Source organism: Lissotriton helveticus, chromosome 1_1 (genome assembly GCF_964261635.1).
Source record: "Lissotriton helveticus chromosome 1_1, aLisHel1.1, whole genome shotgun sequence".
NCBI lineage: Eukaryota > Metazoa > Chordata > Amphibia > Caudata > Salamandridae > Lissotriton > Lissotriton helveticus.
The window spans coordinates 1,039,429,231-1,039,443,841 of record NC_136057.1 but is presented as its reverse complement, the minus strand read 5'-3'; the positions used below and the strand labels follow the sequence as shown (position 1 = coordinate 1,039,443,841).

Genomic DNA, 14,611 nt, shown 5'->3' with positions numbered 1-14,611 from the left:
TCAGCCAATTCCGTCCACAAACGCCAAAGTTATTAGACATAGAATTTTCAAAAATCCCATAGAGAAAAAATCCTAACTATATATACCTACTGGCGACCGCCAGTAGGTAATATATATATATCTCCATATCCAAGCTCCAAAACATCCAAGGGTATTAACCCATAAAGAAAGTAGCACTCTCAGGGGTAGTTCCACCAAAGATTTTATTTCGGGAACATTACAGCAACGACGCGTTTCGCCATAGGGCTTCTTCAAATTGTGCAAGGAGCCGCGGCGCCTGTCTGCCTATAAAAACGTCACCATTATATCAAAAAGCAAGGAAGGACTATAGTACATATTTACAAAAGGCCGCCATCTTAACATGTAGTAGCTCATATAGCAGCAATGCAGGTTAACGATTCCCTAATGGTTGGCCCAGTTATAAACACTATATATATATGTACATGGAAAAATGATTCCAAAATCCATAAAACCCTGGATGGGCTAAGTTCATCCTCACTTCACATGCTGCAATTACTCCCAAGATGGGATGGTCTTAGGCAGAGTCTTAGTATCAAAAACCGTTATATCTTGCCCTGTATGGGCCGGATCAAATCACAGATCTAAAAACATTATCACAAGAATATTCATCTGTACATTGCTAAAATATCATGCAAAATGGATGTATCAAAAAAAGGCAATTAAGAAATTACAGGTACATCAAATGAATCTCGAAAGTATCAGGTCCCTATGCATCAGCCTAAATGTACTGCTAGCCCTTCATGTGCTACCGGCTGGTGTTTTGGAGCAGAGGAATTTATTCATCGGTTGCACCGAGTTGCCTTCTGAGGAGTTCCCGCTTTGCCGTAACCCGGTTTTGGATGCAGAGTTTGAACGGTATCCTGTTACATTCGGGTAAGGCCCGGTGAGCGCAACAAAGACTATATACTATAGACTTTGAATTTTGGCATTTACTCAGAGCGAAGGGGGAGAAACAGCAGTTACATCGTGGTAGTTGCGGCTGCGCTACCGTTATCATGTTTGACGAGGCTGAGAGGCGCGAAGCCGAACGTGGCATGTTTAAAAACAAGAAAAAAGTGGATGGGGCACAGAAAACAAGCACAGGTCAAGGCAGTGGGGCCAATACAACATTGAACACCAAACTGATTGCACTGGAACGTTTATACGAACGGGAAGTCAGGAAATGGTGGGAAGCCACATCCCTACAAAATTATATTGATGTGGACCGTGTCCCCAGAGGCCTGAGGATATACACTATTCCAGCGTACGAGAACCCTGATCCACAGTTGCTTGATGCATGGGCTGAACATACAGCAGCATCATGCAAAGGGAGCTTAATAATATTAGTACGCTTTGCTTGGAGTGACAGAGAAAAGGCATTGGTACAGATCAAAGATCTCGAGAATGATTTAACGAAGGAGGAAGACCAAGTAAACTTGGAAGAAAAACGTGAACAGATGAAAAAACGCCTAAAAAAATATGAACAAAAAATCAAACAGCGCAAAGAAGAAAAATTTGAAAGGGACGAGAACGATTATCAAACAGGAAGAGTCCTGACCTTCGCTAAAAAGTATGACCACACCAGGAGACAACTGAGAACAAAGGTCATTGGACCAGTAACTGCTGAATCCGTGACATCGGAATCAGATGCCACCGCTGAAGAAGTGGCAAGCGAAGATGGCACTGATGATGTTTCTCCTTTTCATGTAGAGTACAAAGTTATGCGCAAACAACAATTGGAGGGAGGCCGGGGAAAGCCTCCGGACAACCAAGGGGCAAGAGGAAAACGCGGCGGGGGGGTGGTGGGAAGAAACCCACTAGGATCCCCACCTGTCACACGCAGCAAGAAACCCTTTTACAAGAAGAAGAATTGAAAGTGGATTCGGATAATTTGACCATCATCAACCTGACTAACAAAGTGTTGAATAAAGAAGAAGAATCCATATTAAGATTAGGGTTATCCTACTGCCCACGCAGAAACTTTGAATTTGCGCAGACTAGGATCGACGTTTTCAAGTTCACACGAAAACTTAAACTGCATACATTTTTTACGTTGAAACCACATTGTGAACAAACTACGTTGACCACAAACATTAAGCCTAGAGAATTGATATGTAGTGACTTGGGAGGTTTGAGAACTATGGAGGGTCTACATCAGGAAATCAACATAGGAAGGGAGGGTGATGTAACCAATACCCAGATGTTGGAAATATGTGATGTACAACAGAAGGGTGGAGCTAGTGGCTTTAAACCAGCTTCTACCTTTATGCCGATGATGGCAGCTGATGCTATAGACACCTTCTCTGAAGCTGTGTTGAGGGATCTAACGAGACTGAGAAACACGAAAAAATTCCTACCAGTAAGAGGGAACTTTACCAAACATCAACAGGTAGCTTTAAAAACTCTGAGCGAAGATGCAGGGATAGTATGTAAGCCTTCAGATAAAGGGGGAAATATTGTCCTGCTCACTACTACCCAATATGAAACGGAGGCTTTACGTCTATTGGGCGACACTAACACCTATATGACTGTGAACGAGAAAGTTTATAATCAAAGTGTTAGTGTATACCATGACATGATATTAAAATGGTATCATTTGAATATGCTCAGCACTGATGAACATTTATTTTTGCGATGTCTTAGTCCTGTGATCCCCACATTTTATTACCTCCCAAAGGTTCACAAAGATATGCTTAATCCACCGGGCCGTCCCATTGTAGCTTCCAATGGGAGTGTAACAGAGAATCTTTCTATTTATGTGGACTCCTTTCTTTCCCCTTTGGTCATGTCCTTGAAGTCCTATTTAAGAGACACTAAGCATTTTCTGAATTGTATTAATGAAGTGAAGTGGAAAACCAGTTATTGCATGATGGTCCTTGACATCACTAGTTTGTATACGTGTATTGCACATGGGGATGGTTTGACAGCTATGGCCAGCTTTCTAGACAAACGACCTGCACGGTTTTATGAACACAACAAAATGTTACTGGAGTTCATGACATTCAGCCTCAATAACAATATATTCCTATTTGGAAAACAGCTGTATAGGCAAGTGTCTGGAGTAGCGATGGGCGCCTGCTCCGCTCCTAGCTTTGCGAACCTTTTCGTAGGTTGGTGGGAGGAGCAGGTGGCCTGGAGCAGTGCTAATCAAGAATGGAATAATCGAATCATAGGATGGCATCGTTATATCGACGATTTGTTCATCATCCTAGATTCCACCATAGAATTAGCCGGCACATATGTTGATGTTCTAAACAATAACAACGTAAATCTAAGGTTTTCTGGTCAGATCAGTAACACTTCAGTAAACTATTTAGATCTTACTGTTTACATTGACACAGATGGGAAAATGCAGACTAAATTGTACAGAAAAGAAACCGCGGGGAATTCCACGCTCTGTGCTGCTAGTGGTCATCCTCGTCAATTAATTGACAGTATTCCTTATGGGGAACTATTAAGGCTAAGAAGGAATAATTCCAAGGATGAAGACTTTGAGAAGGCGGCGGATGCTAGCCTGACCAGATTTAAAATAAGGGGGTATAATGATGTTGTACTCGTACGAGCCTATGAGAGAGTTAAGAGAAAGAAAAGATCTGAGCTGTTGAAACCCAAAGTGAGTGCGAAAACAAGGAATGGGACGTTCCGGTTAATCACCACTTTCTCTCAAAATGCAGGGCTTATTAAGAAAATCTTTAAAAAGAATTGGAATATTCTTTTGTCTGATAACATCATAAAAGTCGATCTACCCACCAACCCCTTAGTCACCTTCAGGAAGGCGAGATCCCTGAGAGACCATCTGGTCTCAAGTCATTTTCTCCAATCTGGAGAAACCCCTAAATTACCTGCTCTTAATGGTTTTTACCCTTGTGGCCGCTGCAAGGCTTGCAAATTTAGCAAGCGTACACTCACCTATAAAATACCTGGTTTGGCGAATCCTAAACGGATTATGAAATTTCTAACATGCTCCACGCCTTATGCAATTTATTGTCTCACTTGTCCGTGCGGCCTAAATTACATAGGCAGCACGACTAATGCTGTAAAGCTGCGCATTTTGGAGCATATGCGTGCGATCGCCAAGAAGGATGAATCTTACCCCGTAGCAAGGCATTTCGAAAGGAAGCATAGCAGCAACAGGGACCTGTTGTCCTATGTTTGCCTTGACAGTGTGCCTGCTAACATCAGAGGGGGTGACAGACTATTAAAACTCAGACGTCTGGAATCCAGGTATATTATAGATATGCAGAGCAAAAATCCCAAAGGTCTTAACATGCATGAAGAGCTAGCAGTACATTTAGGCTGATGCATAGGGACCTGATACTTTCGAGATTCATTTGATGTACCTGTAATTTCTTAATTGCCTTTTTTTGATACATCCATTTTGCATGATATTTTAGCAATGTACAGATGAATATTCTTGTGATAATGTTTTTAGATCTGTGATTTGATCCGGCCCATACAGGGCAAGATATAACGGTTTTTGATACTAAGACTCTGCCTAAGACCATCCCATCTTGGGAGTAATTGCAGCATGTGAAGTGAGGATGAACTTAGCCCATCCAGGGTTTTATGGATTTTGGAATCATTTTTCCATGTACATATATATATAGTGTTTATAACTGGGCCAACCATTAGGGAATCGTTAACCTGCATTGCTGCTATATGAGCTACTACATGTTAAGATGGCGGCCTTTTGTAAATATGTACTATAGTCCTTCCTTGCTTTTTGATATAATGGTGACGTTTTTATAGGCAGACAGGCGCCGCGGCTCCTTGCACAATTTGAAGAAGCCCTATGGCGAAACGCGTCGTTGCTGTAATGTTCCCGAAATAAAATCTTTGGTGGAACTACCCCTGAGAGTGCTACTTTCTTTATGGGTTAATACCCTTGGATGTTTTGGAGCTTGGACATTATTAACGGGTACACCCCCGTTCGTTGTGCACCCGCTCGCGTGTGCTACCGGCTGGTGTTTTGGAGCAGAGGGATATATATATATATATATATATATATATATATATATATATATATATATATATATATATATATATATATTTCAGAAAGGTTCACCAACAATCCCTATGTACACAAATCGCACTCCAGAGTTTATTTACAACAGCAATGCGTTTCGACCTCAAGGTCTTCTTCAAAAGCCATTTTGTTTGTGACCACTCTCCATACATATAGCGCACAGTGCTAAACATAAAAGACAGATAATTAAAAATATGGTATGGACATAAAAACCATACTACATTCTTAATTAAAATTTGGGCTTTTAAATTGAAAATTGCAAATTATTAAAGTGGCTGTTAAGGTGTTTTGTATTCTTCTTTCCTATGCAGAAGTATATGTTACCATTTCCACACAAGTGTGCGAATAATCTCATAGCAATATTCATATATCAAAATATAATATACAATATAATATGTAGAATTAATTATAAAGATGGATACATCAAGTAATACATTTCCGCCTGTGAGTATTTTATTTAACAATTTCATCATCACTAAGACAAAATCTCTTTATTGACTACAAAGAATACCGTATGCTTTTCCATACAAGGTCTCTGGGTGCAACGAGTATCGCGCACGTGTGCTTTAAGCCCTCTGCTCTAGCTGCCCTCAGAGACCTCGTATGGAAAAGCATATGGTATTCTTTCTAGTCAATAATTTATCTTAGTAATGGTGAAATATTCACAGGCGGAAATGTATTATTTGACGTAGCCACTTTTATAATTAATTCTACATATTATATTTGGATATATGACTATTAGTATGAGACTATTTGCACACTTATGTGGAAAATGTAATGGTAACAGATACTTCTGCATAGGAACTAAGAATACCAGACACCTTAACAGCCAATTTGATAATTTGCAACTTCATCCTTTTTCAATTTAAAAGGCCAAATTGTAATTAAGGGTGTAGTATGTTTTTTATGTCCATACCCCATTTCGAATTATTGTCTGTCTTTTATATTTAGCACTGTGCACTATATATATGTATGGAGAGTGGACACAAACGAAATGGCTTTTGAAGAATGCTGTGACATCGAAACATGTTGCTGTTGTGACTAAAACACTGTGAAACGTGATTCTGGAGTGCGATTTGTGTGTTTCGGGATCATTGGTGCACACTTTCTGAAATATTTGAACGGGCCCTGGCACCCGTTATTCGCTCCGGCCCGAAGGGGTGGAAATGACCTGCATTGCCAGGGACTTTTCCTGGATATATATAGCTATGTGTAACAGAACAGTGGGTGCCAAATGTGTGTTCCTCGTATACAAACATACCATACACAAATTGAGACATTATATAACAACATTCTTTCCCAGCGTCTCTCATGTGGGGTTACGACATGATGACCTATAACAAAATGGGCATCATATTAGAGATCGGAAATACTCAATCCCCATGACTGCCAATTATTATTATTATTATTATTCATTATTATTCTGAGTTTTGTATAGCGCCTGGTTACCAAATAGGCATCCCAGCGCTCACCAGATAATAACACTACCAAAGAATAATGCAGGGGTTAAGCAGAAAACAGAAAAGTCTTTAAAAGTTTGCGGAACCGAAGAAGACTAGCTTCTGAACGTAGTTGTAGGGGCAGTGAGTTCCACAAGATCTAAACCATTATCCTATAAAGATATATATATATATATATATATATATATATCAAGACAGTGGGTGTCAAAATTGTGTCCCTCATGTATAAACGCACCATGCACAAATTAAGCCATACTGTTGCATTACGCAAACTAAATAATGTGTAACTTACCATTAGCTTTCACTACCCATTCACAGTAATAACAAATAAGCATACTACGAATATCATGCAAAAGCATATACGTGTATTTGGCCATTCAATAATCACGCCAGCAGGGAGCCTGCTGTTCCAACCGGGGCATGTCAGCACTATGGAATGGATGCCAATATTTTAATGTCTGCCCTTCCGTCCGATTGGCTGCTTTCCCCCAACCCCCCAATCGCCCTACCATGTCTGGGCTCCTGTTAGGCCTCTGTCATTTTGAAACATCAATCATTCCCCAAATGGCTTTCCCTAAATCACAAAAAAATTGGTTTATAGACCTTGATCAACACAGCGTGAATTCCTAAACAAATGTCAGTTTATTATACAAATGCCTGTAGTACACATTCAGTACTACTTTATCAATAGCACAAACATGTCTAATAAGGATAGGATAGGATAGGTTGCCAGTAATCCTCCCACGCAAATTGATAACGGATTTCAACACATCCAATTACAAATTCCTACTTCAGCCATAACATCGGACAACAAGGAGTGGATTGTATGCTATCATAATCACTTTGAACATTATCATAACCCACCTAAACAATGGCAGCCATTTTGCAATGCTTCCAACTAGTGTGTCATTCATGGCCACAAATTCAGCATATATACCTGTTCAAACAATATCTTCCATACACAGAAACAAAAGGACAATGGTTCTCCATAAATTGAACTCCAAATTCCTACTCTTGTCATTATATTAGACAAGGAGTGGCGATTACCTTTCCATATCATTTTGCATTATACCTTAACTCCACCACAAAAATGGCCGCCATATAATGAATCAAAGTGATGGGTCATGCATAGGAAAAATTCCGCAAGACCCTAATAAAGTTTTTGTCAAACAATATTTTCCACACGGAACCAGAAAAAAGAAAAACCCATAAAACACATTGTCAGCTGTTAACGAATCCATATTATATCAATCAGGTAAGCGATAAACATCCTCTAGTATCTCAGTACTTTTGTTGACATCAGTATACTGGATGTGTTAAAAATTGAATTAGACTCAATCAAATGTAAAGGCCAGTGAAATTGATTGCCCATTTGTTACCACTATACATACATCTAGAAGATAACTCATCATATTAATATCCTAGTACAGTAACTGGTAAAAGTGTCCCTCATAACTTATACATCAGATTGAATTTACTATATTAGGAGTACTTCCTTTATGTTGTATACTTTGTGTTTTCTACACTAATAAGGGGTTTTGGGCAGTTGAGCCTTAATAGGTTAAGCACCATATGTAGAAACTCTGAAATGATTTAGACCAGTTCTCTTGTATGTATTTTAAATCTAACACTAGATGGCAGGATAGTTCAAAGCTTTTGCTGTTCAGCATGACAATCCACAAACAGTTAAGTTTCATTTTCCCTCCTCATTGAGGGACATTTATTGTCACATTCTGTGCAGATCTATGTCTTTTATTAGTGCTCAAGTGATCACTCTCAAAGCAAATGCAGTTGAGAGAATTATACCTCACTCCAATATTTCAGTTGACCAGTCTCCTTTATTTACCTTTTAATATACCTGTCCCTGTATTCTTGGGTTATTGATTCTTAATATTGTACAATACATCAAGTCACAATCTTGCGTCTCTTCAGCTTCCCTCCCCTTTTCCTGCAAATCCCCATTCTTCCTCTTCCCCCAGTTGTACTGCAGGTTCTGTGCCCACCTTTGTATTTTGGTGTCCAATGTTCTTTCCATTTTTTTGGCAGGTGTCAAAAACCCTGTTGATGTCATCCAACATGTCTCACCATCGTCGGTCTCTTGGCGCTTACCTTCAAGAAACTGGTGTGGGCTCTACACTAAACCTGAGCCTGGACAGTGACAGCAGTGCCAGCTCAACACCAGCGAGCGGAAAGCAAGCAGGCCGCAGAAGTACAAACACACTGTACAATCAATTCCAGATGTCTGAGAGTGAGAATAGGTAAAAATTATTAGTTCTACACAACGCAACATGCATATTCACTCGCAAACCCAAATATATATTTTAGGTTCATAAACTTAGTGCAATGTCATGTGATAATATAATTTGTAGGGCACACTCTTGGCTAAAACATGTGCCCAGTGAATTTCGGCTATAATGGGTGCTGTGTGTGCAGCTTGCAACAGAGCTCCATAATACCTGAGGTCTGTTCACATCTTTTCCCACCCTTCTAAAGCGTCCAGAGAAGTGCAGCCAGTGAGCGGAGTGCTGCAGAGCAACAGGGGTGTAGTCTGAACCCAGAGCCAGAGTGGCTTAATGAGAACATTACAGACACAAAAAAAGAACTAGCGAGCGACATCAGTGACGTCAGACATGGTGGCTTCTGTGCACGAGAATCAGAGATGACACAACTGTGCTCGATTGGGCATGGCTAAGGCAAGAGCATATTGCAAGTGGAACATACAGTTGAGATTACTCCTCTTTCCTCTCCGAGCCAATCTCCCCAGCCCCTCGCAGGAGATGTGGTGGAGCCAACATGCACAGCGCCATTCAACGGAGGAGGTAAGGGGCAGGGAATCCACCATGAACAACATGCTGAAATTTAATATCGTGCATGTGTGCATCAGAAGCACAAAATTGCTGCGCTGGCCTGGAGTGTTGGTACGTTTTCTAGGTTTTTCTACAAATGCAGAGGTCAGTTTTCTAAACTCCCTGGCACTAAGGATTTAGTTGCTGTGCCAACCCAAATCAGATATCCAGTTGTAGTTCAACCTTTACACAACCCACGGCGCAATATCAAAGCAAGATGTGTTCTAGGTAATGATCGATCACATGAGTTGTTATGGGAAACTAGTCAAACCCCTTTTGTTAAGGAATAACACACTCAACACGAATACAAAGCATACATTTTAAATATTTGTTTTAAAACTAAAAGCTTAGTCTAGTGTACACAATATGAATTGTAACCACTTTATTGTATATTGTTGACGCTTCAACCCATACACCTATGTGTTGGATTCTATACATCTAAAATGGTCTTCTCCAGGATTGGAGCTTTGGGAATAATTGAAGGGCAGGTACTCGCAATGTGATCCACTGGCATGGATGTGAAGTAGAATAAAGAATAGAAGTTGTCTGCACATCTCTCTACATACCGTGTGGATCCAACCTTTTAGAGCTTTTTTAACCACTTTTTATATCAAGCTCACAGTTATAGGGGTATTCTATTTCTGCCTTGAAAAAGACCCAGTTAGATTTTCTGGTCGAAACGTCAACAGTCTACAATAATTTGCCTGAACTATGTGACTGGAGTGGGACTAAAACGGTGATTGTTGTATTCGCCCAGCTGAAGTACACCTGTATACTTTTGTAGCCAGGACATACGTAATGTGATTTACTATTTTTATTTGTGCTTTTTACACTCTCTCTCATATTGCATGGGCACTGCACACAGTGTCACTAAAATATGGAGCACCTTGTTTGAGTCATATTGTGTATCAAGTGTTCTTAACTATTATAAACAAAATAAATTATACCTATGGAAATTACAGCCATTATAAGCGGGTTACTTTCTTAAAGTTATTGGTTCACTTATGTAAGGACTGTTTTATAGCCACCATCAATTGTTTAAGATACATAATTATTGGATTTGACAGAACTATTGTTGTATGTATTACACTGAAGGCTAAGTGTCTCCCATTCCAGTAGCCTTCCATACATACCAGAGTTATGAACCTGTACAACTTGTCCCAGTGTAACCTGGTGTGAAGACTCCCGCCTGCCTTCTGTGTTTGACGTAATGTCAGCAAAAGTGGGAGACATAGTGTAAGGAAATTCTCACTTTTGTATGGTCACCCTCAAGTTTTAGGACTGATGCTGCTGGTTTTTCAACTGAGAGTGCACTGAGGACTGCTAATCAGACTTCAGTGCCAGTACCTTGACCCTAAAATGTATATGTTGAAGTGGCTTATACCAGATTTGCATAAGTTAGCTTATGTTTGAGGCATGTGAGCTGTAAAGTCACATGCTTTGCCTACTCCTGCCATCTAGTGTTGGGTCTGGATGTTTGCAAGTTGTTCTTCTTCGAAGAAGTGTTTCCAGTCACAAGGTAGGTGACTCCTCCTTTCGGTGATAGTGCGCATGGGCATCGACTCCATTGTTAGATTGTTTTTTCGGGTTCGGATGTGTCTTCCTGCGTTGAGGTTCGAAGCCGTTCTTCAGGTTTCCCCGCAGTGAGCAATCCACTCTACCCACGTTGGTATTGTTTCGATCCCGTATCCCACTTCTCCGCTTATCTTATCCGTCGAGGAAATCCTCTATTTCGACGAAGAGCTTAGGGAAGTGCTAACCACGGCCGTCCACTTCGCAGTCGATAGAACGGACTCCATTCAAATTCTGCCCTCGGTGCCACGCCAAGTCTCCGCTCACCGACTCGCACAAAGTGTGAAACTTATGCTTGTCTCGGGAGCACAATGAACAGGACTATGACTCGTGCAGATCATTCCGCTCAAAGAAAGCGATATGTGATCGTCGGGCTCAACGTCGCAAGATGTATAGTCAAAACGGCAAATGCACGCCGGACATCTTCGGTGAAGGATCCGAGCACAAATTCTACACACAAGGGGCCGAGTAAGAACAAGAGGAACTTGTCTCCGTTCCAGAATCAGACTCCAAGTTGGAAGAAGACTTGCCACAAGGTCAACATTCGTGAGTACCAAATGCCCCTTAACCCAAACTCCAACTCAGCCGAAACAAAAGGCTTCGGTCCCACCCCCGCCTTCGGGCCATGGTTGGCACAGCGCACAGATAGGACGTCAGACGCTAAGAGAGAGGCGGTCAACTAAGAAGGCAGGGACCTGTCGGCGGAGCAAGAAAGAACCAGAATTTGCAGCGAAGCAAGTCAGGATAATAGAGCACAGAAATAAACTACCATACAAAAGAAGAGGAGGTTCATTGGAATAACGTGACAAGCCAGAAGCCCATTGATTACATCTGAATAAGAGAGAGCACTACATTCTAAGAGCAATTCCACTGCTCAACAACAATTGAAATATAAACTTGTCCTACGTTACATAATATCGTGCCCCAAAGAAGACCACATTCTATTAAGGTGGAAACGCGTTGGCATCATTAATAGAGGATCAGAGAACAATAGACTGGAAAGATATTGTTTACACAAATAAGTGGAGCTTAATTTTTTAAGCCCACTGAGACAGTGTTTAGAAATAAAACTCTGAACTCTAATCAGACCGAATTAGGAGGAATTGCCAAGAAAGACATTCTAAATCTGGCAAAAGAGTAGGACGCTAACCCGAGGAATTAAAATAGGGTCAAGCTTGCGAGAATATGTTTCATTGTTTGTTCGTTTTTTCAATATATGTAAAGAAATTGCACTCACTTTAATATATGTATACATTTTTATTTGTATGTTGTTTGTAATTAATATACGGTGTATATATCTTTGTGCAAAAAAATCAAGACATGAAATGTCAATGTGTTCTATGTGTATAGACAGCAAACTTACCTAACCTATAAAGAAAGCAAAAAAGTATCAAGAATAGCAGAGTCAATAAAAGGGACTTCTGTTTTCAAAAGTAAGAGCGTTTTGATCCATGGTGTCAGAGGCAAAACTTTTGTTAAAACTTGTTGCCCTCCAGCTCGGCACCGAAACAATCCTCTAAGCCTTCCGGCTCGGGATTGAGTTGGACGAAATCTGCCACCAAGCCGAAATCTTCAGGCTTAAAGCCGAAAACCGCTTCGGAGCTGAAATTGTTGACACTAAAAATAAATCCTCCTTCTGCATCGAAACCTTCAGCTCCGAAAAGTGATTCTACCTCGGCACCAAAATACTCTGTGCCAAAACATAAAACTCTTCCTCCGAAGCTACAGGATCCAATTTTCGACACACAAACACCCAAATCGAACCCAAAACAAAAGAAGCTTTATATAAATCCAGAAACAGGACGTGTTCTTACCAAGTCACCTCAGAAATGCAAACCTGAGTTGGATGACGCACCTTTCTTTATTCCTTTCAAGAGGAAGAATGTGGGTACTAACCCTTCCATTCTCCTCTTTTACCACGATCCCCTGCACCAACCTCTCCACCTTTGCGTAATTTACTGATTACACCAACTAACTCTCCACCACCACCACCTGACGATGATGGAGATGGGGGGGGGAAGGGAGGGGGGGGACAATAGTTTACCAATAGACCCCTGGAAGGATTATCAAACAGATTCACCTACAGATAACGACCCAGATCTTTGCCCTACAAAGCCTTCCCCTCCTGACGACCATATAGGATGTTTAGAATTACTTTCTAGAGCTGCAGAATATCATTGCGTTACAGTTACATAAGGAATCTTTAGAGGAAGATTTCCTATTTGAAACGCTCAGTACCTCACAAAGTGCTAGTCACACTCTACCTATGATTAAAGGCATGATGAGACATGCCGAAGACATCTTTAAAGATCCAGTGCGGGCTCGCATTCTCACCCCCAGGATTGATAAAAAATATAAATCTGCTCCCTCAGATCCAGTCTTTATTGAAGGGCAGTTACCCTAGACTCTTTGGTGGTCTCTAATGCCCGTAAACGGGCCAATTCACAAACTACAGATGGTGCTTCCCCTCCAGACAAGGAGTCAAAACTATTAGAAGCCTCTGGTAAACGAGTAGCCGCCCAAGCAGCAAATCATTGGCACTTTGCTAACACCGTGGCCATGCTAGCCTGATATGATAGGGCACACTGGGACGAAATGTAGCAGTTGCTACAACACCTCCCAGATGAGCACAAAGCAAAATCCCAGGATTTAGTCCAGGAAGGGAAGCTCATCTCCAATTCCTCAATAAGTTGCACTTTAGATGCTGCAGACACCGCAGCTAGAGAGATCAACACTTGTGTGTTATTAAGAAGACATGCATAGTTGAGGATTTCTGGTTTCAAACCAGAAGTGCAGCAGTCTCTTTTAAATACTACTTTTTACAAGGAACATCTCTTCAAGCCTGAAGTAGATAAGTCATTAGAAAAAATGAAAAAACACACAGAGGTAGTCAAGTCTATGGGAGCTTTGCAGTCTCCCTCTAATCGGGGCTACTTTTATCGCTCCTTCTACCGCGGAGGGTTGAAAACCATGTCCTCAGACAATACTGCCACATCTTACAAAGGCAACACTCAATCTTCCTCTACAAGGGTTTTCTTTAAAGGAGGATATAGAGGTAACAACATCAAAGGTCGAGGCAAGTGTTCTACACTGTGTAATTCTCCCTCCAAACAAGCAGGGACTTGACTACACTTCCCCCAATCATTTAACACCTGTCGGGATGGCGTCTTCTACAATTCCTCCCCATTTGGTAATCTATCACCGCTGACAAATGGGTGTTAAGAATTATCCAACATGGTTATTGCCTAGAGTTTACCAACAATCCTCCAAACATACAACCACGTTCTCACAAAATCTCACCAGAAAATTTACATCTACTTCAGCTAGAAGTTCAGTCTCTCCTCTCCAAAGGAGCCATAGAACCTGTGCTGTTACAACATCAAGGGACAGGCGTGTACTCCCTGTACTCTCTCATGCCCAAAAAGGATGGCTCCTTAAGACCTATTCTAGATCTCGGAGAACTAAACCTCTACATACTGTCAGAGCATTTCCACATGGTAACACTTCAACAAGTGCGCCCACTTCTACAGCAGATGTACTCTAGACTTAAAAGACGTATATTTTCACATTCCAATTCATCCCGCTCATCGCAAATACCTCAGTTTCATCATAGCGGGTCATCATTATCAATTCAAAGTACTATCTTTTGGAGTCACCACTGCTCCCAGGGTATTTACCAAATGTCTGGCAGTAGTCGCAGCACATCT

General features: G+C 41.0%; 1 protein-coding gene across 2 annotated transcripts in view; it reads left to right on the top strand.

Annotated features, from left to right (window-relative positions):
- The window catches only part of SBF1 (SET binding factor 1), a 1,592,200-nt gene that overhangs the window by 1,442,799 nt on the left and 134,790 nt on the right, over positions 1-14,611 (top strand). For both annotated transcript variants that reach the window (XM_078677863.1, XM_078677862.1), the window contains one exon: positions 8,533-8,744. In XM_078677863.1, the coding sequence (XP_078533989.1) occupies positions 8,533-8,744 (212 nt within the window). The remainder of the gene's footprint in view (positions 1-8,532; positions 8,745-14,611) is intronic.